This window comes from Eptesicus fuscus, chromosome 2 (assembly GCF_027574615.1).
Source record: "Eptesicus fuscus isolate TK198812 chromosome 2, DD_ASM_mEF_20220401, whole genome shotgun sequence".
NCBI lineage: Eukaryota > Metazoa > Chordata > Mammalia > Chiroptera > Vespertilionidae > Eptesicus > Eptesicus fuscus.
The window spans coordinates 44,596,096-44,618,198 of NC_072474.1; the positions used below are offsets into that span (position 1 = coordinate 44,596,096).

At 40.6% G+C, this 22,103-nt stretch overlaps 1 protein-coding gene across 1 annotated transcript in view; it reads right to left on the reverse strand.

Annotated features, from left to right (window-relative positions):
- ARHGEF38 (Rho guanine nucleotide exchange factor 38) overlaps positions 1-22,103 on the reverse strand; it is a 147,600-nt gene that overhangs the window by 32,430 nt on the left and 93,067 nt on the right. Inside the window, exons 4-5 of the mRNA XM_008150239.3 lie at positions 16,136-16,283; positions 7,959-7,976 (exon numbers count right to left, since the gene is read on the reverse strand). Coding sequence (XP_008148461.2) covers positions 7,959-7,976; positions 16,136-16,283 — 166 coding nt within the window. The remainder of the gene's footprint in view (positions 1-7,958; positions 7,977-16,135; positions 16,284-22,103) is intronic.

The window sequence follows — 22,103 nt, forward strand, 5'->3', positions numbered from 1 at the left end:
AATTACCACATACCTCCCCCACAGAAAGTAGCTGAATGTAACAATTCCCCAGATACATTGAGTTGAAAACTAAGGTGGTTACTAATTTATAATTCTGTTTCATCTTCCTCCTTCTTATCATAAATACTTTGGCATATATTTGGTACCATAAGTAGCTATACTAATCCTACCTAATAAAAGAGTAATATGCAAATTGACCGCACCTTCGCTATACCCACAAGCCATGCCCACCAGCCATACCCACCAGCCAATCAGAGTGAGTATGCAAATAAACCCAACCAAGATGGCTACAGCCACAGAGAGCAGAAGGGAGGCTTGGGTTTCCCAGGCAATGGAGGAAGCCAAGCTTTCCGCCTGCCCTTGCGGGCCTAAGCCTCCACTCAAGGCTACAAAGTTTCAATTATAGAAGGTAAACAAATTCAAACAGAAATGGCGGCAGCCATGGAGCTGGAAAGAGCAGGAGGCTAGGGTTGAAGGAGGAAGCCAAGCTTCTGCAGCCCTGGCCGGCCGACGCCTCCATTCCAGGCTACAAAGTTTCAATTATAGGAGGTAAATAAACCCTAAACAGAAATGGCTGCTGCCGTCAAGCGAGCAGAAGGCTTGGCTCCACTCCAGGCTACAAAGTTTCAATTTTAGGAGGTAAATAAATTCCAGATACCAGGGCCTCCACTTGGGTCACCAAGGGGCGTGGCTGACCTGCAAACCACCACAGGCCCCTCGCTCAGGCCACCCCACGCCCCAAGGGAACCCTCACCCTGATCCGGGACACCCTTCAGGGCAAACAAGCTGGCCCCCACCTGTGCAACAGGCCTCTATCATATCTAATAAAAGAGTAATATGCAGATTGACCATCACTCCAACACACAAGATCAAGATAGCTGCCCCCATGTGGTCAAAGATCCTGCCCTCATGTGGACACAAGATGGCCACCACAAGATGGCCAGCAGGGGAGGGCAGTTGGGAGGCACCCGGCCTGCAAGGGAGGGCAGTTGAAAGGCACCAGGCCTGCAAGGGAGGGCAGTTGGAGGCGATCAACCCTGCAGGGGAGGGCAGTTAGGGGTGACCAGGCCGGCAGAGGAGGGAAGTTGGGGGCAAACTGGCTGGCAAGGGAGCAGTTAGGCATCAATCAGGCTGGCAGTGGAGTGGTTAGGGGGTGATCAGGCTGGCAGGCAGAAGTGGTTAGGGGCAATCAGGAAGGTAGGCAGGCGAGCAGTTGGGAGCCAGCAGTCCTGGATTGTGAGAGGGATGTCCGACTGCCCATTTAGGCCCGATCCTACCGGGATCGGGCCTAAATGGGCAGTCGGACATCCCTCGAGAGGTCCCAGATTGGAGAGGGTGCAGGCTGGGCTGAGGGACACCCTCCCCTCCATGCACGAATTTCGTGCACCGGGACTCTAGTCTCATTATAAATTATTATTGGGACTTGACAAAATAAAGTAAACACAGCTGGCTTTGCTTTCTTTTAGCAACATCCAGTTTTGCTATAAAGAGCTTCACATATAATACAAGAAAATAGTTCCACAATGAAAATAAAAATGACATTTAAACAAAGTAAAAACTATGATGGGAAACAACACTGAGGCACATCGGTATTTCTTAATTAGAAGGAGAAAATGAGAGAAAGGAAAAATAATCATGTAACTATTGATCATATTAGTTTGAATTTCCTCTATTTTACGACCATAAGTATCCAAAATTTAATATTTAATTTACAGTAGCCACAAACCAACTACATTAGGATTGATTTTTTCAATGTACAGTGTTCTCCCTTTAAAACACATTAAGTCAATTTTAGAGGAAACTGTATATTGCTACTAATAACAACCAAATAACATTTGCCATAAATTAAAAATAGCTGTGAAAATACAGAACTATCAGTAAATGTTAGAAGATGTAAAGAAAATGAATGAATGATAAATTGATATAGCAGACCAGAGAACCAAAAATATGGATAGGTAATAATTTAATTATTCTTCCAAAAGTTCATTAATTAGAGTTCCTGAGAACCTATGGTAGTAGAAAGAGAGGGAGGTGGGGATTATGATAAGAAGGGACTAGTTGAAAAACTGTTTAAGAAACAACCTTTTTTAAGGGTGCCATACAAATAAAGGGGATCATCTGAAGGACTAAGAAAGACCTGTTGGAAATTAAGAGATAATAGCAGAAATAAAAACTCACAGTGTTAGGGGAAAAAATATTCAGGAACTTTCCAGAGAGAAGAACAAAAATATAAAGGGATTGAGAATAAAAGGAAAATACAGAAAATTAGAGGACTGTTTTAGGAGGGCCAATATAAAAATAATAAGAGTCTGAAAGAGAGTAGAGCTTATATGGGGAGGAAATCATCAGAGAAGTAACTTGAGAAAAGGACATGAGTTGGCAGGTTGAAAGACCTCACTGAGTATCCAGAACAATGGATGAAATGGATTCATTCCCTGGAATTCATGAAACTTCAGACTTTTGGGAACAAAGAGAAGATCCCACAATCCTTCAGAGAAACATATAAACAAACAGGTATAAACAAATGATTAGGAATCCAAACAAGTTTCAGATTTCTCATAGCAACACTGAAAACTAGAAAACAATGAGAAATTACCATTAAAATTTGAAGATGAATGATATTCAATTTGGAATTCTCTATTGCTTAGAATTCAATAGTTTAGAACTCAAACTATAAATTAAGAGTGAGGATACAATAAAGATATTTTGGATATAAAAGTTATCAAAATTTTACTTCCCATTCATTCTTTAATGAATAGAAGAAACTATTGTAGGACATCCTCTACAAAAACAGGAAAGAGGCAAAGAGAATTTCCAGGATTATGGGAGGGGAATTCCTGAAAGACAGTTGTGCCCAGCGTCACTAGTCCAAACCAGCAGGCCAGAGGCCCTGGGAGAAGCTTCCTTAGGGAGGTGGAAGTGATAGTAGACAGAACGTATTTGGGTGTCTTGAAATATGTCTGGCTGTGAGTTTAGCATTAATGATTAGCAGAAAGAAAACTAAGAGGGAAAAAACAATAGTTAACTCACAGAAAGACAAGTAATCATTTATTTCAAGGTTTAGCTCTGAAAAGAACTTACTCAGATATCCGCAGATATAATAATTCCAACACTGATTATTCCTCTACTCCAAATTATAATGCAACTACATAAAAAGAATGGAGAGGTGGGAAGAATGTGCATGTGTGTGTGTGTGTGTGTGTGTGTGTGTGTGTGTGTGTAGAGGAGATGGGGTAGAAAAGAGAGATAAATTATTGTCTTCAACAGGGAAAAGTCAATACATAATACTCAAATAGGTGAAACCAAACATGTTTTCAGAGTCAGGAAGATAAATTCCAAAAGAGTCAACTAAAAGATGTGTTCCCGTGAAGAGCATTAACAGCAGGAAGAAAGTTGACTACTATTTTTTCTTAAATTCTGCCTTTTTAAACCATGGCACATATATAATTTTAACAAAAGAGAAACTTTTTAAAGAAAGAAACATGCAGGACTATCCAAGAAATTCTGAAATGAAGAGCTCTGAGCTGGGATAAGGTTGAGCTGGTATCTTACCTAATAATAGACAAACATGTAAATTGACTGTACCTCCGCTACGCCCACAGCCAATCAGAGTGAGTATGCAAATTAACACAACAAAGATGGCGGGTTAATTTGCATATGCAGGCACAGAGTGGCCTGGAGGGGCGGGATGCCTGCTATAAGGGGGAGGGAGGGCAGCAGAGGGAGCTACAGGAGCAGTGCTCCAGACAGAAGAGAGGACTTGCCGGCTCCCAGGCGGGCCGGGAGCAGGGCCGTGCCAGCTCCCGGGCAGCTGGGAGTGAAGCCAGGGGAAGGAAGGCCTATTCTTGCACGAATATTGTGCAATGGGCCTCTAGTTAAAACATAAAACTGCAAAAACGAAAGCAGTTTGCTATGGGTACATCCATAGGCAGATGATTAGCACAAAGTAGAAAAATCAAGAAATATATACAGGTCTGTATGAAAATATGTACACGGTAACTGTGACATTCCTACTCAGTGGAAAAATTAACTATTCAATATCAGGTGTTGTAATAATTAGCTAGCCACATAGAAAAAATAATAAAAAATAAATTCTTTTTTTAAAAATAAATTCTTTACACCAAAATAATTTATAGCTAGATTGAAGATTTAAATGTTAAAAATGAAACACTTCAATAATTTGTAGAAATCAAAGGATTACACTTTGAAAACATTCTTGGAGTTTCTAAGTAAGACACAAAATCCAAAAACCACAGTAGAAAAAGTGATAAATCTTTTAAAAAATTTACTCTATAAAACTGTACAGATAAAATCAAAACAGAATGAGCCATAAACTATGTTAAAAGTCAAATGATAAGCTGGAAAAATATTTATAGCACATAAGACAAAAAGGGGTTAATACATTCACTAATTAAAGAACCATTATCAATCTATTAGAAAAAGATGAACATCTCAATAAAAGTGAACAATCAATAAAAATAATTCATTAGATGAGAAGTGAAAATGATTACACATTCATGAAAATGCTAAAGATCAATATTAATGAAAATTAAAACAACACATTACTATTTTTTTGTCTATTACATTGCCACATGTTGCAAGGATACAAATATTAATTATATCTAGGGCTGGCAAGTAGCAGATAAATGGAAACTCACATGTGGGCAGTGGGAATATACACTGAGTGGCCAGATTACCATGATCTCTGAATGCATAATAATCTGGCCATTCAATACATATATATATATATATATTTTTAGAGGCCTGGTGCATGAATTTATGCATGGGTGGCGGGGGGAGGGGACATGGGCAGTTGGCTGGCCTGCCTGCTGGTTGAACTCCTGGTAGAGGGGACAACTTGCATATTAGCCTTTTATTATATAGGATATACACTGAGTGGCCAGATTATTATGCGTTCAGAGATCATAATAATCTGGCCACTCAGTGTAAATTAGTTCAACTTTTCTGAAATTCTCTGGTAATAAGTATCAAATGCCCTTTGGTCTAATAATCCCACTTTTAGAAATTCATACTAAGAAAATAATCAAATTATTGCACAGAGATCATGTGTAAGAATGAACACACAGCATCAATCTTCACAGGACAGATATACACAATTCAAGAATCTATAAGGATTTGGTAAACTAAGTTGTGGTCTGTACATCAGATAGAATATTGTGCAGTCAGAAAGTGATGGGGGTTTATGTTTACTGCATAGAAAGGTGTTTGGGATGTATCAAGTTGACGTACAAAAAATACATACATAGGTGTCTTATTTTAGTTAATATGTGTGCATGTACAGAAAAATATTGCAATAAAGTCAGAAAATTCACATTGTAACAATGTTACAATGGTTAACTCTGGAATGTGACCACCCATTGTCTTTACTGTCCTCATTTTAATTTTCTGTATTTTGCAGTGTTTCTTCAATAATTGTAAAAATACAAAGCTCGAGAAAAGAGAAAATAACTTACAACATGCTGAGATATATAGAAACTTTGAGATCCAAAGGCTGGAATAGCTGGCCAGACAGAGAACACATACAGAAAAGTGTAAAAACATGAAAATCAAACCCTGAGGTTGAGAAGAGATTTAAATAGGCATGTTTTTCTTGCTTTAGAACAGGGGACTGTACCAGACACTTTTTAGGGAGGGTGATTTTTGGTTGGAGAATCTTTGATTCTTGTCACTTTGATTCTTTGATGTTTACATAAGATTATAATTCAAAGTAATCACTTTAGAAGTTATATTATCTTTGCCTTTCTCTGTACTTTTAAAAATGTAGATTAGAAGAAAAAAAAAAAACAGAAAATTTACAGTTTCTATAAGGGATTGTTTTTTAAACCATTAAAAAAACCACCCCTGCCCTGCCGGCATGGCTCAGTGGTTGAGCACTGACCTATGAACCAGGAGGTCCCGGTTTGATTCCCAGTTGGGACACATGCCCGGGTTGCTGACTCAGTCCTCAGTGGGGGGGGGGGGCATGCAGGAGGCAGCAGATCAATGATTCTCTCTCATCTTTGACGTTTCTATCTCTCTCTCCCTCTCCCTTTCTCTCTGAAATAAATAAAAATATGTATATATTTTTAAAAACCACCCCTCCTAAATGCACTCTGGGCTGCAACCTTCCTGGCCTCAGCCGCTAAGGAGCTGAACAATTACACAGCACTTGATGCGGCCTTTTACCCTTTCATGTTGCAGCTCGTGTGCCTCCTGACCCCCGCGAGAGAAACAAGAAGGAAGACAGGGCAGACATGGCTTTGATGTTCATCCAGCCACACACTGTGAATACGCGGCCTCTTTTCAGTTCCTGATGCACAGAATAGGCCAGAGGGGCCACACACAGCCTGGTAACTCCCGCGCCGCAGGAGTGGCGCAAAAGCTAGTGCAACTTGTTAAGCAAGTGTTTCAATACAATGTACTGTTTGTTCCAGGTTTTCTGTATGGAGCAGCCTATGCATGCGAACTGTATTAAAATAAGTTAATCTCTCACTGTCCTCCTCTGAATATCGCTCGCTCTCTCTCTCTCCATTTTTTTGCTTATAAACATCTAAGCTTTAGGAAAAGAACTCTAAGCAGAATTTGCAGCATATTACGTGCTGTACTCATCCAGCTCAGTGACTCTCCACTCCTAGTACCATGATGCCAGGGGCATAGACTTTATAATGAGACCCCATTCCCTACCCCGCCCCCATCCTCATCAACTGTCATCAGAGAGAGACCAGGAAGGCCCTGGTGTGTGGACGGACAAAAAGCAAAAAGCCCTCTTGTCCTCTTACCCATATCTTCAAATTCAAGTGATTTGGGAACTCACTGAACAAACTTATTCATATCTGTTTATACTGTAGGATTTTTTCCCTTTGGTGAAAACAACGTATAAAGTGAGAGGCCTGGGTGCTTGTTTGGTATGTCAAAAGCTAACTTCTCAGCCTGGTTGAGGTATAAGGCCTTAGCCCGCAGGTCTCCTGGACGATGCCTGATGCCCACTTCGTCCGCTCACTCTGGAATTCTGTCTTTTGTCATGGTTGTTCTGCACCAAAGCATGAAAGACAGGTATTTACAGGTTAAATTAATATAATCTTTACTTCGTAAATTTTGTATTTATCCATGTAAAGTTTCCAGAGTAGAATTCACACACACACACACACACACACACACACACACAGAGAGAGAGAGAGAGAGAGAGAGAGAGAGAGAGAGAGAGAGAGAGAGAGTAGGAACTCAGGACCCTCATAGTTGCTGACCACACTAAGCCAAGCATGTGCTTTTTCAAGTCCTATAAATTTGAGTTTGTATGTATGTCAACACCATCCTTTCAGTAGTAGGCCAAACGTGCTTTTCTTATATAAAAATGGGCATCTTCCAAAGTGTGCATGTGTTTGTGTTGTTTTTGAGTGACCAACTATTTCATCTTAATATTTCATTCTCCTGCTATATATGTGGGTATGATTTTTTCTTTATAAATCATGTGAGAGTCCAATGAGAAGAAACCCAATATTTTGCTATAATGCATAAGGAGTCTTTTCTTTTGTACATTAATCAATGGAAACTTCAAAAACCTTACGGTATTAACCTGAGATTTTTTTAAAGACTATTGTTGCAGTCAGGAGAAAGAGTTTTGAACACATTAAGCTTCCTAAACATATCTATGATAAGTAGTTTCTGAAGAGTTCCTGGCCCCAGCAAACATGTGATTTAAGTGAATTACATCCCAGGATTCTTCTAAAAGTTAAGGAAAGTACATGTAATAAGAATTTAATATATAAGATCATCTCAGACAAACTGGAAATAAGTGCTCTAATAATATCTATGGCAAATGCCTTCAAAGTCTTGATTTATTTATTAAAAGCAATAAACATAATTGTAAAAACTAAAATGTCTGATTTGTACAGAAATATTAACAGCTTTTCCTCATGATTTTTACATTTGATTTTTATTATTAAGATAAAAATACTTACTCTTGCATGTATATGTTCCTGTAAGAGAAGAGAAAAAAGTAAACTCATGTAAATCCACATATGTGAGGTAATATACAAGCATTGTAAAATTTTTTAAATTTTATTACATAAAATAAAGCAATAAGTCATTTTTGTGAATGTTTTATAGAATCGGTCTCATTGTTTTATAATCAGGTCACTTAAACTTTATTTTAGTATATTTGCACCATTTTTGCTTTACTCCTTATAGTATAAGGTTAAAAACCATTGATCCAGATTATAGTTAATACATTTTCATTATTTGAAAATGGATTTAAAGATCAATTTTTGTTTACATTATAAAAAAGAATCTATTAAACATAATAAGAAAAACTGAGATTACAAGATTACGAGGGAAGGGGGTTGACTTGCAGAAAACCACACGTTCTGTAACATCTTTGTATATAGTGTGATGCAGATTAAAACATTATAAAATTCAACCAGGGAATTCCACGAAAACTTTCACGAGGCGTTGCTAGCTTTCTCCATTTTGCTCAAGTGAAACTCAAATCCTTCCCAGGCAATGTCCCCTGCCTCTCCTCCACCTCCTCTCTACCCCCTTTCCTGCTGGTCCTCGCCTTTCCCCTCCGCGCCAACCAACAGGCCTCCCGCTCTTTCTGCAGCTGGAAGACGGCTCCTGCCTGCAGGCCTTCGCAGCGCGGTGCTGCCTGCTCTTCCCCCAGGTGCGGCTCACTCCTCATCGCCTTCAGCTCTCTGCTCAAATGCTCCTTCCCAGTGAAGCCTTCCCTGACCAAGCCTGCCTCCCACCGAGCTCTTTATCCTCACCCTCTGCTTTATTTCTCTCCCTTATGCTTTGCCACTTTCTAATAGAGTATATCCTTCTCCCGTTCACTGTCTTTCTCTCTCCACTCACCGCTCCCAACGAGGCAAGGATGTATGCTTGCTTTGCTCTTGGGTGTAGCCCCAGGACCTGAAAAAGTGGCTGGCACATGGCAGGAGGGCAAAACATATTTGTCAAAGTAATTAATTAACAATAAAAAAGTGAGAATCATCCAAGTTAAAATTTCAGGAATAAGAGTAATGAAGTTTTCTCTAAAAGCCTCATGCGGCTCTAGAGAAGTCAAGTAATGACCGGTATTAATAACATGATCCCCTTGCTCTCTGGTTTCCAGTCTTTTAGAATACAATAAATGTTTTCAGTATAGAACACATTTTAAACCCATCCCATAACTGTAGATGGTCTTTTCATATTCAGTGATCGAGAAAAATTCAATGATAAATCCCTATGCTGAACTCAGTAAGTTTGAGGAATGTTTTCACTTCCATGAAGAATTGCACCCCCACTACCCCTTGCCCAATGTTCCCTTCCATTCACTGCCTTTAAGCTTACATTCTTCCCCCAATTTCTCTCCCTTTCTAATGAGGAATTTTTGTTTTTCCAGTATGCGCTGTGGATCATACATCAGAAAATTTGGGAGTGAAGTTGACTAAAAATAAAAATGCATTTTTCTATGGGAACAATCAAGTGAGCAAGGTGATCATTTGGGAACCAAAACACATACTTGAAAGTTTAAAAAAAAGATTGTTCTTTTCCCTCCTAGAGACAACATGGAAAAATTTTCTCCTTCTATTTTATTTATTTCAAATAAAATTTAAATATCATAACAAGTTAAATGCTGTGTTTAATGTTAAGTATAACATTTTATGAACCTCAGAGATCTTCAACACATTTTCCCTGTTGGTGTAGTGGCATAATGGTCCTACATTATCACATCTTTTTATGTTCTCTCTCTCTCTCTCTCTCTCTTTTTTTCTTCTAAATCTCTCTTTTAGGATAAAAGTTTCCTAGAAGTTAACCCCAGCCAAGGACAATTCAGGAGAAAGTTAAATCACTTACCCCTTCTGGTAAACTAACTCAATACGTCCACTGCCACACCTCCTACCCTCATGGGTTTATTATAATTTGACTCACAATTAACAGAAGTTTTTATGTGACTATTCCTTACAGATTAGTCTTTCATTGGTTCAAACATAATGCCACATAACAAGGAAATGAAGGAATTTCCAAAAGTGCTTTTAATTTTTATGTGGAACATTCCCTTAGAATAATATTAAGAAATACAAAATGTGGTAAACAAATTGAAACCTATTCCTTTTGAGTTTGCCTTGTGTGAACTTTTAACTTTCCCCCTGAATGGAGAAGTTTTTGCTGGAATATGATCAGCCAAAACATCCAAATGACTGTAAGTTAGAAGTTTTCCTTCTATGGATGATGGACTTAGGAAGATACATTTATAACAACTAGCGGTAAAGCTAGAAATGTGTCTTCCAGCTACCAAAAATTTTGGGGGAAAAACCCTTCATTCTTTATTATTATTATTATTATTATTATTATTATTACAAAATACACGCAGGGGAACACGCACAGCAAAAAATACTGCCCTAACATTCCCAAGGGATTCAAAATCATTTTCTGGATACAAATATTATTTTCTCTTTTGAAAGATACCGGGCTTCAGAGAATAGCCAAAGGTTATGAGCTCACATCTGTCACAGAACCAAACAATCTCTCTGCCATCTTCCTGGAAATTAGTCCTGAATCTCACCGTGCCCGCTCCTGCTGTGTTATTTACATTAACGCTGGCACTGTCCTTCAACTTTCCAGATGCTTTTGTTTATCTACCCAAGTAGAAGCTGTGTTCCTAGGAGGCAGGAACTACCTATGCTTATGCATATATTTTCTAAGTGACTTCAACATTATGTAGCAGTCTTAATAAATACTTATGAAGCCCTCAATAAGCTTATTTTAATTTTGGTTAAAATTCAACCTAAGTTTCTTAAAATTCCGCTTTAACTTCTGAAGCGTGAAACCACTTCTTTCATGGACATTGCTTCAAACCCACTTATTCTGATATCCCTTGCACGGTAGAAAATGGAGGCCGCACCTAATATTCATTAGACATTGGCACCTGGGCACTTGGGCTCTGTTATTTAGCCACAAGGAAAAAGGCAGAGTCACAGTAATAGCTTTGACTGATTACTTGGCAAGGGAAACCAAGCCCTTGGGTGTTCCAGACTCTCTTTGGCCTATAAACCTGTTTGAAAACCTGTTTCTCAGAATTTAAAGCTTAGCTCAATTGAGGTCAGTATTATAGTGATGTCAATAATTCTCCTGCTCTCCAACTACAGGCAGACCAGTACAATTCATCATTAACTTTATGTTCATGGAAAGGCAACTTTTGGGAAAAGAGCTCTAACTTAAGCTACTTTATTTTGATTTTCTTTCCCTTAAAAAATAGTCCTGCCAATATTAATTTCTTTAGATTTTGTGCTTTCTAAACCTTAGCACCTTCCAGTGCCTGAAATTATTCTCTAAAACCAGACTGGTGCTGAATACACAAGATTTGGGACATCACCAGGGCAATAACTTGAGGCTTTCAGAAAAAGATCAAATAAACCATTTGGGGGTCTGAAAGTAATTTTCAGTAATCCGGACTTCATGAAGTTTGAAGATTAACCTCTGCCTTTAGCTAGTTTTTAAGGGGTCTGATATGGAGCTCTACTGCCTAGTGGAATATTCTGGCAGGGTCGATCTCTTTCTCGGAGGACTCAAAAGCTTCACAAATAATACACGAATGTTCATCCCCTCTGAGCAGACAGCTCCACCTCTGGGCAGCTGCGAACAGCACCTGCCAAAGTAATGAACGGCATCCTCTCCCCGTATGGAGCGCCATTCCTGGGGTTGGAAATTGGACTGATGGTCATTAGCTGTTCTGCTACCATAAGATTTCTCTCTTTCATTCTAGAATCTGAGGAAGGGAAATGGCTCAATATAGACATTTATTGGATCAGATAGAAAAGGTGTTCATTCACATCCAGGATAACACCATTATTTCTCCCTAGGAATAAAAGGTATCTTTATATTTACAAGAGTTTTCTCTTAATATATTAATTTTTTAAATAAATCTTTATTGTTCAGATTATTACAATTGTTCCTTTTTTTCCCCCCATAGCTCATCTCCACCCGGTTCCCACCCCACCCTCTGCCCTTACCCCTCCCCCCACTGTCCTCATCCATAGGTGTATGATTTTTGTCCAGTCTCTTCCCGCACCCCCACACCCCTTTCCCTCCAAGAATTGTCAGTCCACTTCCTTTCTATGCCTCTGATTCTATTATATTCACCAGTTTATTCTGTTCATCAGATTTTGTATTCACTTGATTTTTAGATTCACTTGTTGATAGATATGTATTTGTTGTTCATAATTTTTATCTTTACCTTTTTCTTCTTCTTCCTCTTCTTAAAGAATACCTTTCAGCATTTCATATAATACTGGTTTGGTGGTGATGAACTCCTTTAGTTTTTTCTTATCTGTGAAGCTCTTTATCTGATCTTCAATTCTGAATGATAGCTTTGCTGGGTAGAGTAATCTTGATTGTAGGTTCTTGCTATTCATCACTTTGAATATTTCTTGCCACTCCTGTCTGGCCTGCATAGTTTCTGTTGAGAAATAAGCTGACAGTCATATGGATGCTCCCTTGTAGGTAACTAACTGCTTTTCTCTTGCTGCTTTTAATATTCTCTCTTAGTCTTTTGCTCTTGGCATTTTAATTATGATGTGTCTTGGTGTGGTCCTCTTTGGATTCCTTTTGTTTGGGGTTCTCTGCGCTTCCTGGACTTGTAAGTCTATTTCTTTCACCAGGTGGGGGAAGTTTTTTGTCATTAGTTCTTCAAATAGGTTTTCAGTATCTTGCTCTCTCTCTTCTTCTGGCACCCCCATAATTCGGATGTTGGTACACTTGAAGTTGTCCCAGAAGCTCCTTACACTATCTTCATATTTTTGGATTCTTTTTTCTTTTTGCTTTTCTGGTTGAGTGTTTTTTGCTTCTTTGTATTTCACATCTTTGACTTGATTCTTGCGATCCTCTAGTTAGGTCTCTGTATAATATTTTTTATTTCAGTGTATGCTTAATTTCTAGTTGGTCCTTTTTCATATCCTCGAGGGTCTCACTAAATTTATTGGCCTTTTCTAGAAAATTCTTGAAAAACCTTATAACCATGGTTTTGAACTCTATATCCAGTCATTTGCTTTCCTCCATTTCTTTCATTTGTGATCTGCTTCTTTGTCTCTACATTTTGACTGCTTCCCTGAGTTGATAGAGTGGCTTTGTGTGCTTGGTGTCCTATAGGGCCCAGTGGCTCAGCCTCCCCAGTTACCTGAGGTGGACACTCTTGGTGCACCCCTTTGTGGGCTGTGTGCACAGTCTTGTTGTAGTTAAGCCTTGATTGTTGTTGGTATCACTGGGAGGAATTGACCTCCAGGCCAATTGGCTGTGAGGATCAGCTGTGTCTACAATGGGAGAACTTCTGTGCTGGAGACACCCTTATGAGGCAAGACTTGTTTCAGTGGGGCATTGGTGCTCACTGAGTCTGCCCCTTGAGTGTGTCCCTTATAGATCTGAGGAGTTGTAATCTGGATGGTCCTACTCTGACCCCTTGGTACACTGGCTCTTGGATCTCCAAGGAGGCGCTAATTTAGCCTCTGCTGAGGCCACCCAGCAGGAGCTACAGAGAGATCTGCAGATTCCTCTTCTTTGTTTGGGTTTTGGAGGTGCCCAGATGAGGCCCAGCTGTGAAGCAATGCAAGCTGCTGTGGTTGCCTTGGGCCTTCTTTTGGATGTTCTTGGTCTCTCTGACTCAGCTGCAGTTTGTTAAGTTTAGATTTCAAAGGACCAGGTCATTCATATGCAATAGCCTCTGCACACAGCTTGGATTGGGGTGGAGTCTCAGGGCGGAGTAAACAGCAATGGCTTCCTGTCAGCCCTGCCCTAAGAGGCCCCTGGGTCTCAGTGTCCCTTGATAATCGCTGTAAGCACCTCTGAGAGAAAGCCGCCCTCGAGTTCAGCCCAATGCCAGATAGTCCAGTTTCTCCCCGTATGAGTCTGGGTCCAGAGTCTCGCCTGGAACTGGACTTCAGAGCAGTTGGGAGCTTGTGTCTCCCTCCGGATTGAAAAAGACAGCCGCGTACTCAGTTGCCAGCCCTCTCCGCGCTCGCACCTCCGTACTTCTGCACTTTACTTCCGCAGCTCTTCTGAGTCTCAGTGTGCTTTTCTCTTCCCTTCTAGTTGTAGAATTTGCACTTAGCCAGCCTTCCTGTGGTTCTGGATGATGTCCGTTTTGACTTTTAGTTGTAGTTTTGAAGTTGTTGTGCGAGGCAGCAAGTTCAGATGTTTACCTATGCCGCCATCTTGGTTTCTCTCTTAATATATTAATTTAATAATACAAATACAACTTCAAACTTTAAGGTTTCTGTGAATTAATTTGCTAACATTGAACTAATTTTCAAATAGTGGAGAAATAATGAACTGGAGCTGCTCATTACATATTATCTTTAAGAATTACCTGATCAGCCCTAGCCAGTTTGGCTTAGTGGATAGATAGAGCGTCAGCCCAGGGACTGAAGGGTCCAGGATTCAATTCCGGTCAAGGGCATGTACCTTGGTTGCAGGCTTGATCCCCAGCCCTGGTCGGGGCCTGGGAGGCAACCAATTGATGTGTCTCTCTCACAACGATGTTCTCTCTCTCTGTCTCTCCCTCTTCCTTCCACTCTCTAAAAATCAATGGGAAAAATATCCTCAGGTGAGGATTAAAAAAAAAAAAAAGTAATTACCTGATCATGTTGAGCTCCTACTGGTCAGGGTCTAAAACTTCTTTATTTTTGCATTTTCAGCACTCATCCCAGAATGATGCTTGGTGCATCACAAGCAATAAGTAAATTACTTAGATTTAGTGACTTAAATATATTTTCTTTTCCACAACATGGGCAGAAAAATGGTTAAAGAACTGTAACAACTTAATGACCAGTAGAGGGCAATAAACTAAAGTGGGTTTAGTTTTTAAACCCACTTTCAGTTCCAGCTTTCATCTGCAAAGACTTTCTCTAGAGTAGTCTCACTTAGTTTCCTGATTTCACTTTAATTCAGCTACCAGCCTTTTGTACTCTATCAGGACCCCCATTTGGGCCCCTACAATAGTGTGTGTATAAGGGGATGCACCAGAGGGTCAGACTGGCTGGTGTGCATTGATTTATACACCATAACTCTCTCTGTTTGGTTAATTCTCGGCCTAATCAAAACCACCTGACAAGAAGTAATCCTGAAAAAATGAAAGACCACAGCAGAACCACTGGGTATGATGTGGGCTAGGGCAGACATTTTGGCTTTAAGCTTCATGCGGTAGAAAACTGTATATACAATAAAATACCCAATTTCATGTAAAAGAATCACCCTCAACACATGCCCACATGTATGCTAATAGATAAGATCAGAAGAAAATGCAAATTGTGGTTATTAATACATGGTTTAGTGAGGAGTTAATACATGCAATAGCAAGGGTTTTTATCTTATTCATGTTTTCTTATTTCTTTCAGATTTTTATAGTGCATATATATTTCTTCTAGATAAAAAACAAAATATTATGTGGCACCTCCCACCAACAATTTAGGAACGAGGAGGAAGGCATGACTAATTTTCCAGAAACAAACTTTCACAGGGCCTGAACACTTTAACAGTGTTCGCCAGTCTCCCCTCCGTGGGAAGGCGAAGGCTATCTAGAGAGTCATGGACATGCCACTGACTTGATTATCCCATGTTCCCCAGGGGTCACGGAGCCACGTGTTGCCTCACACATTCCTCCATCTATGTGGAGCCGGCAAGTAACAACAGCTGTAGGGAGGAACTTTTCTCCTACATTTCACTTTTCTTTCTTTCTTTTTTTAGAGAGGGAGAGAAAGAAATATCAACATGAGAGCAAAACATGGATTGGCTGCCTCCTGAACACCCCCTTCTGGGGATCAAGCCCGCACGCCAGCATGTGCCCTGCCCCGGAATCGAACCCTGATCTCTTGGTTCCTGGGTCAATGCTCAACCACTGAGCCACACTGGCCAGGACATTTCACTTTTCGATGTTGCATTATTCTATTTCCACAGAGCCCGAGTTTTCTCCCATGTTATTTTTAGTCATCTTTGCACAGGGGGAAAAAAAGTCAATCAGGGTTTCTGGCACGCCAGCTTTTCATAAAGAGAACACAAAGTAGAGCTTCCCGCCAGTCCCATAAAACCCAGGATTTACGTGAGATCTTTCATCTGCATCCAGTTAAAATGTTCCCTGCTAGGAAATCATCATTGGAAAAGGCCTTACTGTAAGGACTGGACGCAGAGGCTCAATTGTTGCTTCAGCTCCTCCTCCTTTTCATAGGACTCGAGGACACTGTGCGCTTTGTCGTGGTGATAGCAGTAGATTTTGTAAGTATCTTCCAGTGGCCCTTTAATCTGCAGGAACACTTCTCCTGACGAATGTAAAACAAAGGCAAAATGATATCAAGTCAGACCCCACGGGGACTTCACATACTTATTATTCAGCAACACTAACTAGTTGGATGGGTACCAGTTTATCCTGAGGTTATTCAGCAGGGGTGGGAGACATTAGTGACCTTCCCCCCTTTTCTTTCCCTTTTCGCCTCCCTCTTTTCCCTCTCCCTTCTTTTCCCCTCCCTCCCTTCCCTTCTTTTATAAGCCAAGGATAATGAGCATAAGGGAGGGAGGTGGCCAGCGGAAGCTGGTTTTCTCAGCGGTGACTGTGCACCTGGCTGGTGTGCAGGAGCCTGGCGAAGGGCAGCCTTTTAGGGCCGGTCTGTGTGGGTTCGGATTGGGCTGTGCTGCCAACGTGGACAGGTTATAACTTGGACAATTTATTCTCACCTTCTGAGCCTATTTCCTCACTTATAAAGTGGGAACAATAACAGACCCAACTTCCTAGGGTCCTTATTAAAATTAAAGACACTGTGTGTGTGTGTGTGTGTGTGTGTGTGTGTGTGTGTGTGTGTGAAGTTCAGAGTCCAGTATTACATAGTAAATGCTCAACACGGAGCAGCTATTGTTATTTAATGGAAGTATGGGAAGTGACAGTTTAGGCACTGAAATGACATTTTCATATATATTCCACCAACATTTCCTGAGGTTCTCTGAAAGGCAAGCAATGGAGTTTAAATAAAGTATTTCTTTAAATGTTATAATAAAAAGATTTGGCCATTATTTCTGTTAAAATAAGGGACATAATAAATAATGTAATTGGATAATACTATAAACAAGGGTTATGACCGTCTTCTTCATAAAGTAACTTGGGCGAATTGTGTCCCGGCATTTAAGAAATTATTTTGATACTATGATAAAATTGGGTCTCTAACTGACAGCTCAAATAGGTATTGAACAATGGTTTGACTTAATAACCCACTCCTTCACTTAAAAATGTGTATTAAGCATTCATTACCCTACCCTGCACCTTGCTAAGTTGATTTGGGATACACTCAAAAGAATATGTGATAGGGTGTGCTCTCAAAAGCATTGCAGATTTGGGCTTGATAATGATTTGGGCTGAATTGTTGGGAGCAATATGGACTTACTAGTCTGGCCCTATTATACAACAACTAGTCACTCTTCCTTCAGAAATAGAAGTGCCATTTGTATGTATTTTCAACATGTTTTCCTCATATTAACCGCTCAACTCTCTGTAATATGAAGAGATACTAGTAAGAGGTTATTTGCCCTTATTAAATAAGAAGAGACAAATCTAAATTTAAAAGAAATAAATGATTTTCCCTAAGTCCTAGCAACAGGAACCTAAATTCCTAGTCCAGTACTGCTTTGGTTGGTGTTAGTGGAATAATTAGTGTAGATATTAGGATGATAGGTAGCAGGCGATTTATTCATTTTGTGTTCACAAATTGTCATTTGATCTTCATGATTTTTGTTGTTGGCAAAGCCAGGATTAGAGATTATATTCTTCTCTCTCTCTCTCTCTCTCTCTCTCTCTCTCTCTCTCTCTCTCTCTCTCGGCATTATCCCTCCACACTACAAAGTGATGCAGTTAGAAAGAATCAGAAATCACTGTCATGTAGCATTTGTGTGGTGACTTGAGGAATGACTTTAAAAAATTCTTTCCACCTCAGTTCCATCATTTGTAAAATAGAAATAAGTAATAGCATCTCTGGAGATGAGTTTGAGAATTAAATGGGATGTAAAGCGTGCCCAGCATTGACAAGTTGCTCAATTAATGTCATTTGTCTCTTAATGTTGCTCTATCTCTAGAATTAAAACACCAGTCCTTCTCTAATTCATATCCAGCCAATGAAAGGCTTTTCTTTCCTTTTCATTGTATGGGATTTCCCTGTGATTGTAGACTGTGTGTGTGTGTGTGTTGTGTGTGTGTGTGTGTGTGTTGGTGTGTGTGTGTGTGTGTGTTGGACTTCGTCAGAAACTTAGCAACTGTGAGAATCTTTGGAACTGGAGGTATGAAGAATTCTTGTTTTGTCCCCAGGATTGTACTGAGTTGATTGTTCTAGCAATGTAGGTCTTGTAGATTTGCTCTTCAAGACAGCAACACACACAGTAAGAAACAGAGTAGTTATAAGAAGAGAAAATAAAATAGGATAGTGACTAAATTTAGTTGGGCAAAAGATGCGGAGAGCCTCCCAGGGACAGAGCGGGGTGGCACCTGGGAGTGAGGCCTTGGGCTGGGCGGAGGAACTAGGCCCGGCAGTGGGCGTGAGCAGAGGCTCTGAGGATGCTCAGGAGCGAGTGGGGAGAGAGGCTCTGAATGTACACAGCCCAGCACAACATGTACGTTCGCTGCACAGCAGCATAGAAACAAAAGAAAGAAAGAGGCAAGGACGCTCATAAATCCACAATAGAATCAAGTCAGAAAGTCAAAAAACAAAGGGAAAGACATTTATTTCACACACAATGAAACCATTAATTGTAAATTCCTTTGTATTTTCTTTAACACAGTGGTCTTGTTTGAAAGAATGTATATCTCCCCTTCACAGCAGTCAAAGGTTTTATTCTTTCCCAAGGAAAATTCTCTTGGGGCTCTAATAATAATTATTAAAGTTAAAAGGTATGTACGTACTCTAATTGAAGCCGTTTATTCACCCAAAGGCCACTTACAGCACTGGCGGGCAGAATATTTGATTTCCTCCCAGCCCTTCCAATGTATTCTGCTTCATAACAGTGCAGATGAAGCCATGTGTCTGGCAGCAAAAAAAATGATTTCGTTTCCACGGTAACATAACTCGCGGCTGCGTTTCTTTAGTGGTGAAGGGCAGCTCCTCTATCTAATGTATGTGGGTTTGAAGGGATGATTGGAAGTGGTGAAGGGACTGAGCCAGGACCAGGGAAGGTAATTTCACTTCTGGCTGCCTGTCACAAAGGCACCAGAATCCTCTAGAATAAATATGACTGTCGTGTGCTTCTTTTTAAAAATTCTACAGCCCGACCTTCTGCACTGGCTGGCACGCAGAAGGAGGAAAAAAAGAAAGCGCCCTTTTAAATATCCTATTCATCTCCTTTAAAAACAAGTCCCAAGGATGTTGAGTGCATTTTCTGTCTTGGTGTCATTACGCCTGTGTGGCAGGTTGCTCTCTTCACTAATTGTAAATATATTCATATTCCTCTTGCTGGCCCATCTCTTCTTTACTTCCAGACCAGCATGTCCATGCCAGGATGTGCCAGACCAAACCAAGAGGCCTCTGAATTATCCTGACCCCACTCCAAGATGAACTTCCCCTCAGGGAAGTAAAACAGGGTAATCCAATGATAATCGAGCAATCTTCTTGTCCTAGGACAGTGGTCGGCAAACTCATTAGTCAGCAGAGCCAAATATCAACAGTACAACGATTGAAATTTCTTTTGAGAGCCCAAAACCGACTTCTGCGCATGGGCCACGAAGTTTCAATCGCACTGTATGTGCGCGCCCGCACGTGGTAGTTTGTGGAAGAGCCACACTCAAGGGGCCCAAGAGCCGCATGTGGCTTGCGAGCCGCAGTTTGCCGACCACTGTCCTAGGAAAATGGCATCCAATCAAAAGAAGTAGAGCCTTTGTCCTAATAGGTTTGGCTCAGTGGATAGAGCGTCAGCCTGTGGACTGAAAGGTCCCGGGTTCGATTCCGGTCAAGGGCATGTACCTTGGTTATGGGCACATCCCCGGTGGGAGGTATGCAGGAGGCAGCTGATTGACGTTTCTCTCTCATCGATGTTTCTAACTCTCTATCCCTCTCCCTTGCTCTCTGTAAAAAAAAATCAATAAAATATATATTAAAAAAAAAAAAAAGAAGAAGAGCTAACTCCATCTACCACACGATGTGGAAAGTATGTCAATAGAGCTATGAAACACAGAGGGTCACCTATTCTGCTCTTTTATTTTTTCAGCTGCTGGGAAGTCAGCATCTTAGCTGAATAGTATCTTTAACAGAAAAGTTTGTCCACATGTTATTTTAGTTGTTATTGTTAATCCTCACCCAAGGATATTTTCCCATTAATTTTTTGAGAGAGTGTGAGGGACAAGGAGAGACACAGAGAGAGACACATCGATGTGAGAGAGACACATTGATTTGTTGCCTCCTTCATGTGCCTGAACAGGGCCGGGGATGAAGCCTGCAACCAAGGTACACGTCCTTGACCAGAATTGAACCCGGGATCCTTCAGTCCTCGGGCCCAGGCTCTATCTGCTGAGGCAAACCCGTTAGGGCCCATTCTGTTCTTGAAGACCTTGAGCTATTTCCATAACAGTCTGCCCTTGAAATAGGAGCTGAGTGAGAGCAGAAGCACACAGACACATTGAGGGAGCAAGCTCTATTCAGAGACTGCAAGAGGGCTCATGTAGCTGCCGATGCCATGTTCGTGGGAAGTTTCAGAAGAGGCTGCACTGGCCGGCAGCGGCAGGTCCAGAAGGACCTTGCGTATCAGCAAGGAGCTGGAACTCCAGGCTGAAGGTGATGGAGAAACACTGATGGATTTTAGGCAGCAGCCTAACACAATTGGACTGTCTTCCAGAGAGATTAGTCTGGGACCCAGTCATATGAAAGTTGGAATTTGGGAAAGAGTTAGTGAGATAGGAAAAGAGAAACCAATTGAAAGGCTTCCATAATAATACAAGAAGTTAGCAATGAGGGCTAAAACAGGAAGTTATAGCAGTTAGGAGAGAGTGCTCGATTACCAACAACCATCCTCCAAATTCTGGTTTTACCGTTTACTCTTGTGACATTTTGGGAAACTGACTTGACTTTTCTGTTTCTCAATTTCCTCATTGAGAAATTGGAATAATAACAATTATAGGGTTGTGTGAAGATTAAACGAGTTAATGTATTTATATCAGCAGCTTGAATGTGCGAATGCTGAATAGTTGCTAGCTATAACCACTAAAGCAAAAGCAGGGAGGGTGGAGAAGAGGGAAAGAAAACGGATGTTAAGCACATGTGAGAGATGAAGAGGGCAAATTAGGTGTCCCTCAGGATTCTGGTTTCAGTGACTGTACGGATGGACAATGAGGACAAGATAAGGAGAGAGTTTAAGTGGAAAGATAATGAGTTTAATTTTAGATGGACTGAGTTTGAATCACTCAGAGTATATTCAAGTGGAAGAATCCTTGTGGACTTGTATACTGAACTCTGGGATTCAGGGGAAAAGGATCTGGGAAAGAGATGTAAATCTTGGGTAGTAGGATTGGTATCAGCAAAGCCAATGACAAAATAGTGAGAAAGGCTGCAAAGAGACGGAACAAGTTTGCTGGTAAGAGAGCCTGCTGTTGTCCCTTAATGTCAGCACTCCCCTTTCTCTCTAGCAACGGAATTTTTGCTGCCGCAAATAAAAACTACAATTACCAGCCTGCCTTGCAATAGTTGTGGCCTTGTAATTAAAGTCCTACAATGGGATAGAAGTAAACGTGTCCTGTGATAATATCCAGGAACTTGCTTTAAGAGGCAGCTGGCTCATCCTTTACCCCTCCTTCGCTGCCACACTTTCCTTCGTTCTGCTGCCTGTAACTTGGATGCTACCTTGTCCATGAAGATCTGGGGCTGGAAGAAGCTTGCATCCCAGAAGACTTTGTGGAGCAGAGCTGCCATGCAGGTCTAGACTTGAAATGCCTTTAGGCTTTTACATAATAGAGAAATGAACATCTTATTTAAGCTAGTGATGTTTTGTTTTGTTTTATGTTTCTCCCAGCTCAACTTAATTCCAATCAACACACTATGTTGTTTTCTTCTCTCATAGGAAAATATTTGGAGAGAAATCATGACTAGTTGAAAATCCTCTCTTTATTAGCCATGAAGTTT